This window comes from Phaethon aethereus (assembly GCF_964289735.1).
Source record: "Phaethon aethereus genome assembly, chromosome: 2".
NCBI classification, from domain to species: domain Eukaryota; kingdom Metazoa; phylum Chordata; class Aves; order Phaethontiformes; family Phaethontidae; genus Phaethon; species Phaethon aethereus.
This window is the reverse complement of record NC_138582.1, coordinates 146,519,140-146,529,080: the sequence shown is the minus strand read 5'-3', so window position 1 is coordinate 146,529,080 and position 9,941 is coordinate 146,519,140. Positions and strand designations below refer to the sequence as shown.

General features: G+C 40.7%; 1 protein-coding gene across 1 annotated transcript in view; it reads left to right on the top strand.

Moving 5' to 3' along the window:
• Window positions 1–3,086: 3,086 nt before the first annotated feature.
• Window positions 3,087–9,941, top strand: part of PTTG1IP2 (PTTG1IP family member 2) — a gene marked incomplete at its 3' end in the record, with an annotated part of 33,839 nt that continues 26,984 nt past the window's right edge. Inside the window, exons 1-2 of the mRNA XM_082014612.1 lie at window positions 3,087–3,510; window positions 7,989–8,041. Of these exons, the coding sequence (XP_081870738.1) occupies window positions 3,405–3,510; window positions 7,989–8,041 (159 nt within the window). The 5' untranslated portion in view covers window positions 3,087–3,404. The remainder of the gene's footprint in view (window positions 3,511–7,988; window positions 8,042–9,941) is intronic.

Sequence of the window (9,941 nt, the reverse complement as noted above, 5' to 3'; positions counted from 1 at the left end):
AGCTAAAAAAAAGGAGACAAAACTGTCAGCCAAATCTGTTCTTTGTTCAGCTACACAGTGAATGGCTCATTCAGCTGTTCTGTTGCAAGGGAGGAGCTGGAACAGAGATGAGGAAAAGGGACTCTGGCCACAGCTGCTGCTGAAAATGCATGAGTAGAAATGCTCTTCAAAACCCCAGGCAGAATCTACAGAGCTGGCAGAAACATCATTGTTATCATTTGAAATGAATATGGAATTATGATAGAAAGAAGCAAAATCTGTTTAAGTTCTAAGATTTTCTTTTTGTTTATAATCTTATAGTACACTGCTTGTTCCAAAGCCAGTTTCTTGGTAGATCACTTTTTCATGTCTTCTACACTCCATTTCCTGGGAATTTATGCCTGCTGAGGGAGTGGTTACCCAATCAAGAAAAAAAGTGATTCATTACTGTAGGTATAGCTATTGTGAGAGAATTACCGTAGCTGTTCATAAATTATATTAATGTTTTTGTCCCCCAAAGGAATAACAAAGCTAGATCAGAGAAGATGGATGTAACCATACTTCCGAAGAGCGCTCAGCAAATTTTTTTCCCCCTTCTCCCGTAACTCTTTGCTCCAGCTGAAAGATGCTTCCTTTAGAATAACCATGCTAGAAGCAACTCAAGGGAAAATCACAAACTCTGGCTTGGAATTTGAGCTGGCTTATGAGAAGTTATTTTTCACTGAATACATAAAACCATCCAAAACTAAATATAAAAAATTAGCTAGAGGACTTTGCCTCTGCCTCAAACATAATCCAGTACATTTAATCAAAATCATGTGGAATATAACATAAGCTTTTGAGAAAAATAAAATTCATGAGAACAGCTGTATAAAGTCATTCCAGGGACACTTGTAGCTCAATATCTCAGCAAAAACGGAAGTCAACAACGGATGCCTAAGGAATGTCAGAATAAAGCAATCATATAATGCATCTTCCTTAGCAATTGCACACAGCTTCTGTCAGTGTAGTTCAGGGACTTTCTGAACCAGAGGTGATATCTCAGTATTTAATAACTGTTAACAGACATATTCATGGGAAAAAAATCCCATCTTTTTGGACTAATCTAAACTTTTAGTGTCCTTAATATCCAAAGACATAGAGTTTCACAATTTAGCTATACTTTAAGCACTTTATTTTAAGTACTTTTGTTTTCAATCTTCTGCTTGATAATTGTGTTCAAATGCCCTTAGGTCTTGTATTACAAAAGACAGTCACTCTGTGTTCACTTTTTCTGTGCCACTCATGACTTTATACATCTCTGTCTATGCCTCCTTAGCTGCAGTCTACTGAATTATTACTATCTATGTAAACAGTTCCTTACTTTTTCTAGTCTTTGCCACTCATCTACATGTTTATACTATTCCAAGAGCACCTTTCAAATGACTCAAGAATATGGTAACATGAAAAAAAAAAATATTTCAGAGCATAAAGAGTTATAGACAAAACCTGGTCTTCAGATGTCCCTGCTCATTGCAGGGGGGCTGGACAAGATGACCTTCAAAGGTCTCTTCCAACCCAAACCATTCTATGATTCAGCCAGCTGAAGAAGGCTGAAGTCAGAAGTCAGTATTTTCCTACATTAAGCTCAGGTAAAAACATCTTGGTTTTCATGTGGCTCATATACTCACACTTTGACTTTATTTTTCTAACACTCCCTGAAAACTGAGAGGCAGGGACTCTAGAGCTGCTGGCAAAAATCCAAAGATGATATAGGCAAAATTAGATGTAAATAACTTTTTAATACAGAGGTTGAAACTTCTTTTAAGGTAACGGCACCTTCCAATCATACCCTGCTGAAATTGCCAAATCTCTCACAAAGCCGTCCTGGTGCAGCATGCATAGCACTCTGTCAGCTTTGAAGGCCAACAGCCTTAGAGCCGAGCAACAAGACTCAGGTTGGTTCCCTTTAATTTTATGCACTGGCCTAAGTCACCAGAGTTACTAGCAGTTATCCTAATTCCCTCAGAACTGTTTCCTGGAGCTACTCATCTCTTACTGTGTGGGATTTTAGGGATACTAATCTCTGCAGTAAGGTCAATTGGGTGTCTAAAGTTAGGTAGGATGGCAAGGTCAAGCATTGTGAAGAACATTCATCTTATCCCTCGCTAAGGCTCAAGTGCATTTGCAAAAGCATCTCAAACAGCAAAGAGCTGTTCTCCCTATGCCCGCAAACCAGTTGCAATACTGTCAATTATAACAATGGTATCATTACACAAGACTAAGGAAAGTTGTCTAAATGCTGCTGTGTTTGAGAAGGAAGGTCATAAGCAACTGGAGTCATTGCTGACTGAAACAGTGTCAAAGTTGGAGGGAGTGTTTGCTTCCTACTTGAAGCAGAGTCATTCAGTGCTAGAAAAACCTACACCAATACTTTGGCTATTGATTGCCCTGTATCAAACTTCCCATTTGTGAACAAGATCACAGAGAAGCTAACAAAGCTCAGCTCAATTAATTAAAGCAAGGTTGGCCATCAAAGCATGGCAAGGTATCTCACCTCATTGGCCATTAAGGACTCGATTCAGTGCCTAACCACAGCTGTCTAGGGCCATTGAGATGCCCCCAGTTTCCCACCTTACCCTGCGTCCTTACCCTGCCATCTCGGAGGGGCTGGGGTCTGTTTCTTTCATTCCTGTGTCGTATCTTGCAGCCCTATCTGGGTGTTTTGTATCCCCACAGGCACTTCAAAGAGCACTTCTGCAATGTCCCAAGAGGTGGGTCACTGTGGAAAACCAGCAACTCATTCACCTTTTAAAAAGGAAAGGTCGTGGCAAATTTTCACATTTGTCTCCATCTCTTTATTCCCTTCTCCAGCCAGCCCTGACTCAGGGATGCCTTTGTTGGCTCTGTTGGCTGCTCTGTCAGCCTGCCGGCCAGCCGCGCTCAAAAAGCGCCACCAGCAAGCAGCAGACAGCGCAAGGGACCCTTGCCACCTCCCTGCCCTCGCCAGGACCGAAAGAGCCCACGCAGCAAAGGAAGGAAGAAAAAAAGAGCGTCAAATCAAAAGAACAGTAAGCTTGGAGGGAGGGGGAAGAGGCCTGCTGTATCACAGAACGCGCATCACAAATGGTTGCGAGTGACTTGCAGCCACAGCTCGGCCGCTCAGGGACGCTGACACCACTGGCACGGCCAGCGCAGGCCGCACGCACGGCAGCTCACGGAAGGTGAAACACACCCGCCCCGGCCGCCTGCAGGGCCGCGACCCCGGCCTACGAAGCTGGCTCCGTGGCTTCCCGCCCCGCCGTGACGCCCTCTACCTGCGCCGCTACCGCCTCGGAGCCCGCCCGTCGCTGGCGCCCGCGGGGGCGGGCCATTGGCGCCTGCGCGCTGTCGGTTCCTGGTGCGGGCGCGGCCCCGGCCGTTGCCCTCCTCGGCGGAGCCCGGCGATGGAGGCGCTGCGGCGGTGGCTGCAGGGCTTGGCGCTGGTGTGGGTCGGCGCCGGGATGGGGCTGGCGCACCTCACCGCCACGGCTCCGCCAGCACCGGCGCAGGGTAAGGAGGGGCGGGGATCGGCGGGGCAGCGCGTAGCCGTTCCCTTCCTCCCCGCGGAGGCGCTCGCCTGTGGGCGCGGGCTGTGGGGCCTTCCCGGGGAGTTTCTCTCTGGAGGGCCGCGCTTGCCCCTGAAAGGGGCTGCGGGTAGCACGGCGGGAGGGACGGGCGGAGGCCCCCGCTCGCCCCGAGGCCGGCAGGCGCCGAGCGCCGCCCGGGAGCGCCTTCTAGAGAGTTGGCGGAGCTCGGGGGTTTGCCTTAGTCCTCGTCCCCGGCCTCGGAGCATGCTGGTTCCGTGTCCCCTCCCTGGGCACTACCGGGACAGGACAGGCAGCCTGCTCCCGAGAGGCTGGCTCCAAGCTTCCGACCAGTGAAGCGGCGGCAGCACTAGGGCTTCTACTGCAGGCCGGCCTGTGGGGCCGTGGGGTTATCCGGAGTTTTGCTGCAAGGAGGCAGCAATCGGCTAGGTTTTCTGTGCCCTGACTGATGGCGCTCTTGCCAACCTGTTTGTTCTGTTGGAATCGTTTATTTTATAGCTGCTTTTGGAAAGCAGTTGATGAAGTCTGGCCTCAAAGTTGGTTGCCATTAACAGATGTGACCAGAAGGGTACATGTTGGGTTAGTTTGCGTTAAAATTGGGTATCTCAAGTAGAGGTTGGCATGTGGTTTTAGTGTCCAGTTTGAGGTGTTTCGTTCCTTTTATGGAAAGGTTTATACTTGAAAAGGAAGTATCTGAATTTGTGAGAGAGCTAACTAGAAACAGAAGAGAAAGGGTACTTCAGTCTTTCTCAGAGGAAAGAACAAAAGGTAGATCTGTGAATAACTGCAAGTTAATCAGTGTCTTTCTAGTAGTTCTGAGAAACAGGTGAAACCACAGGCTTTGGTTTGAGCCAAAAATCCGGCTTAACTGGTAGTGGAGTTGCTTATGGGTTCCCTAGGAAAGAACTTTTTGTGTGCTGTTATGTGAGTTTAGGAATTTGCTGATGACACAAAGTTGGTTGTTGATATGATGAAGTATCATGATACTATACAGAAAGGTGTGGGTGGCCTTTAAGGATCAAATATTGAAAGAAGATTAAAGTGAAAAACAAAAAATGGATTGTTATGCCATATGACTAGTATTATAATTTTAAGTTGAAATAGCTGGAAAAAAGTAGGCAGGCAGACTTGACTATCAGATGCATATCAGTTACTTGAAGTGATGCTCTCGTGAAGAGAGAAATGGCAGTTTTATGGTAGTTCTGCAAGAGTGTGAGACCTTGTAAGCCATCCTGTTTAAATATTCTGCAAGTTCAGCACCTGTGTTCAACAGAGTTTGGCTGGCATAAAGCCGGGCTACAAAGGTTGTATTCTTACCTGTTTGAGAAAATACTTAGAAAAGTTTGGCTTTAATTGCTGGAGCAGAAGGAAAGTCGAGGGGGAGTGAGAGTACTTGGTGAAAGTGCTCTTACACTAGTAGGAGAGAACAACTGTTTAAGTTGAAGTGTTGTGCTGAGAGTGGGGACAGAGAAGACATTAAAATAAGCTAGCTATGAATAAGCTTAGTGTAGGTGTTGAAAGATTTCTAACTGTCCAAGCAGTCACACTGTTTCTTTTCAGTGGGATAGTAAGAGGGTGGTGGTGTTCCCCCACCCTCCCCCAAGTCACTGGCCTTAAGGTTGTATGGCAGTACTTAGTCCTTGGTGTATGCTGGTATAGAGCCCTGTCTTCCAAAATAAAAAATCTCTGCACATGTTACCTTCATGCACAAATACATATTGGAAAAGGGAAGTGGGGGAAAGCTGTTTTCAAACAAAATAGAGCTTTATTGTCAGTGCTGTTCTGTTTTAGCTATATTTTGTGGAGGAAACAGCCTTTGTTCTGTATTTGTGCAATTACCCTGGTCCATGAGTATGTCTCCTAGAAAGTGAGGTCATACACATAACTTCTGTAAAATTAATTCCTGTATGTGTGGGCAGAGTTCTAATCGTAAAAAAAATAGTGCCTGAACAGTGATAACTTTTTCTTATCTTGTGAGAATTTAATCTTATGACAGCTATGACAGTTCACTCTGTACAAGGTATTACACTGAACTGTTTTGGTAAAAATTACACCACTTATCAATGCTTCCACTGCCTGGTAAACCAGGCTTGGTATGTAAAAATGATTTATGATTTTATTACCTGTTAAATTATTAATGCTGATGTAATATGCCAATATAGAAGGAATTATTATGCTTGATAAATGTAGTTTAAAATGATAATGCAGCAGTCCTTTGACATGTTAGAGGGAGACTGTCAACTTAATATGTTTGAATTAAAAACAACTTTGGTGGTGTGGTTGTTTTTGTGATTTAATGTGTTTTGGTACACATGATGCTTTAGCAAGGTGCGTTGGAGCGGTGGTTTGTTGGGTTTTTCTTCCTTTTCAGCTTGAGAGGTGTTTTGTTCTATCCTCTGGTCTTGTGGAGAGTACCGTAACTGGTGGGTAGTTTATGTATCTTGGTCAGTTATATGACCTAGAGAAATATATAAAGCAGAATGGAAAAAATGTTTGTTTTTTTAATAACTCATGGCAATGTTACATTTTTTGTAACAGCACTACATAAAAATGTTTGGATTTTTGAGATGTATATTTTGTGATGATATATTTTGAAGTATTTTTCATTAAGACTCTTCTGTGCTGTTCTTTAGACTTCTACTATTTATGTTTGTTCTAATTTTTTTATAATGTAAGCTCCAGTCTTAACCTTTTGGTTACATGCCAGTATAGGTTATCTGCTATAGTATGTCAGTAAGAAGGTGGTTGAAGAAGATAAACAGCATGAAAAGCTTGTGAGATTACCTCCTTTGATAAGAACCTATGGAATGTTACATTTCTTCATTTTGCTGTAGGTGATTCAGTTACTGAAAATGTAACCTGAACATTTTTTAGAAGTCCTTGGTGTACTTGCATGCTTCTGACCATACCTCGCTCATTCATGTTAGAAAGCTGGTTTGTTTAGGTGTTTTAAATCTTAAATTGAAAATGTAATCAAGTAATTTTATAACAAGCATGGTGGTACTCCATGTGGAATAATCCCATTTGAAAATTTTTTGCGTTTAAACTGAGAACTATTTTTGAATCTGCCTTTCACGATTTTTTTCCATGAATTGGAAAAATATGGTATATGTGCCTTATATTAGCGCTTAGGCTGTTTCTCAGTTAGTTGGTACCAGATAAACTAGTAAGTGGATTTTCTAAACAGATGTATTAAAGCTAAATATACTGGTACATGAAATGCATTTAGTGTTCAGAATTAGTACCAGAAAAGTGTAATATTGAATTATGAAAAGAAAATATTGAAATATGTAGTTATCAAAAACATACTAAGAATTTAGCCCCAATAGGTAACTGTTTGACTAATGTGCTGTTATTAATTCAAGTTAGTATTGGATTCCTGATTCAGAGATACCTTCCCCTTATTTATGTGATTATATGTGGAAATAATTTATAATAGAATACATTATTTCAGTTGTAAGGGACCTACAGTGATCATTTAGTCCAAGTGCCTGACCAATTCGGCTTGACAAAATTAAAACGTTACAGGCATGAAAAGTTAGTTTCATTAAATAATATTAAAAAATATCATAGGAACTACAATAATAGGAAGAAAATCCAGGTTCAGACCAGGAGAGGAAACTTCCCCCTCATCTGTCGAGTAGTTCATCTAGATCAAGACTGTAGCATGTATGTGGTCCTGTGGACAGCAAATTATGTCTATGTTGTGGACAAAATAGACTAGTTTTAAGATAATAAGCATGCTGTAATCCTAAATGAAGGTCATAGCCTTTGGCTGGAATCCTCTGGGAATGTGAGCATCAGTAAATATTTTCTTTTTCTGGGAGGAGAAGTTGTTTTGTGATATCCAAAGAAAATATGAATTAAGTTCTTCCACATCACTTGGATTTTTAAACTTCTATCAGAGTTCTCGTTGATGTCTTACAAAATAACTTTGTGTCCTATGTTTGGAAATAATTTTTAACTGTTCTTTAAAATTGTGTTATTTGGAGACCTTTTTAAATTTTTTTTACCCAGGAAAAAGGTTAATATTTATGGAAGGGGGACCAACCCTAGGCAGGGGTCAGCCTTTGCTAGTCTTCCAAAGTTGCAAAACTTGAAATACTCTCTAAACTGCAGTGTAAAAGTCTTAGAGCTTCAGCAGAGATCCAGGGAGGCTCTTGGGTTTTTTTTCCCATGTTGTCTTTAGAGAAAGCAAATTGAAGTTACAGGTAAGCTTAAATTGTTTCCCTAACTATGTCAGAGGTCAGACTTAAATGCTTTGTATCTCTGTTTGCTACAGTTCTGCTGGAATGGAAATACTGAGCTTTCATTGCTTCCTTCAAAATTGTTGCTTGTATCTAGAAGTAGAAAAAAGAAAAAGCTAAATATTGTGTTATGTGCTTGATGTGACTGAGGAAAAATAAATATAACATCTGTGTGTTTTGTTTTTTTTTTTCCTAGCATGTTCAGAGTTTTCCCGGAGGTCCTGTGAAGAATGTTTAAAAAATGTTTCAGTAAGTTTTTTAACATCTCTTTTGACTGAGAATTTGGTGATTATTTTTTTTCCACCTAATATGAAGTCAGATTATTGGGGTTGATTTGACTGTTTTGTGGAGGTTTGGTTTTGTTTTTAATGGTGAATCTAGTGGAACTACCCTTAAGAGGAAGCCTCTTCTCTTATTTAAATGGTAGAGTCAACTGATGTGCTGCTATCCTTCTGTCACACTCAGTGCCAGTGTGCTTTGGCTTTGCCCGGGTTGCTGTATGATTTGGTCCCTCAGGCTATTTCTCTGCTTTGTCTGGAGGGGATGGACAGTGTAGAATCCAGACTTCCAGTCTCAGTGTGTGCTCAGTGCATCAATCTGTTGATGTTGCTGCTGTTTTAGACTAATTTTGCAAGCAGCACTTAGTTAAATTGCCATCTTATACAAGGGCTAGACAAACTGAATTTTCTGTACAAGAAATGCATGGAATTTTAGCCATGCTGAATAGGAGAAATGGGAAATTTAATGTAAATAAATGAGAAATGCCTTTCTCTGGAGATGCCCCAAGCAATGCATGTAACTAAAGCAGACTGGATCAGTACTTTGTAGAAGTGCAGACATGTTGGCCTTTCCACTGGCTCCATCAGAGTGTAAGTGCTTAAGACTGCCATGCTAGATCTCTGTTCTGGTAGCAGAGTGTTAAGATTTCCAATGTGATTGCAATAAGGCAGATATTTAAAACAACAGAATTTTTTTCTCGGTCCTTCACTCAAAACCTTTTTAGCTCCACAATAAGGGTCATAATAAGTATGCAAAAGGTGTCTGTCCCTGCAGAGTAGAAGAAACTCCCACATTTGAAGTGAGAGACTGTTTCTAATTCTAACTTCTGATGTTGAAAAGAGATTTCATGAGTCTTTAAGTTACATAAGTTACTGCAAACCTTTTTCAGTAGGGGAGATTGAGAAATCTAAAGTTACCTGTTTCACGCTTGTCTTGCACACTTTTTGGATTTTTTAAAGGAAAAACATTAATTGGCTTGTATTGATGTGGTTATTGTGTCTTCTCAGACTTGTATATTTAGTGTCATAAGCATGGCATTGTATAAAGGACTCTTAATCTTCAAAAGTATAAAGTAGGAAATGGAAAATACGGGTCATTAAAGATTAAATGTTCAGTACTACCACTGATTTGACTGTCACTTCAAGTAAGTGCTGCCACAGATACGTGAGCACAACTTTTATTAACCTGAGAGCTATGTGTTCACCTTGCAGGAGAAATAAACCCTTTAGCTGTGTTTGTGTACTGAAGAGACTAACGGAGTTATAGATATGTTATTTTCAGAATCTGTCAAACCAATGACAGTGTCCAGGCTTGTTTTACTGACAGAATTATGGGTCATTCAGGGCAACTGCTTCAATAGCATCAGTATTAACCTTGAAGAAAGGAGTTTAGACTTGATTCAGACAATTTGCACATATATTTAAAAAAAATAAAGAAAGGCTACAGAACAAAACCATTAGCATTTGTGTGAGCAATAGAAAAGTAAAGGATTGCTAAAATTATTTTGTTTAATGGCTTCAGTAGAAAAAAAATCAGGTTTTCATATTGGTGACAATATTAATAGCAGCAGATAAAAATGAAAATTAAAAATTTGCTGAATAGATAAAAACAATTCCAAACAAACCCTAAAATGTAATAATTTAGCTCAGTTAAATAGAATTATGATTCAAAATGCTTAAATTTTGTTTATCATATTTATAATTGGTTGGTCTTTTGGGTTGGTCTTTAGAGTTAATGAATACCTATTTTCTCATGGTTTTATCAATAAGTTTTGAGTTGGAATTTTATAGATATGCTGTTGTATTTCATCTTATTTCTTACAATATGTTACATTAAAAAATAACACATAAGGATTTTGATTAGAGCTGTT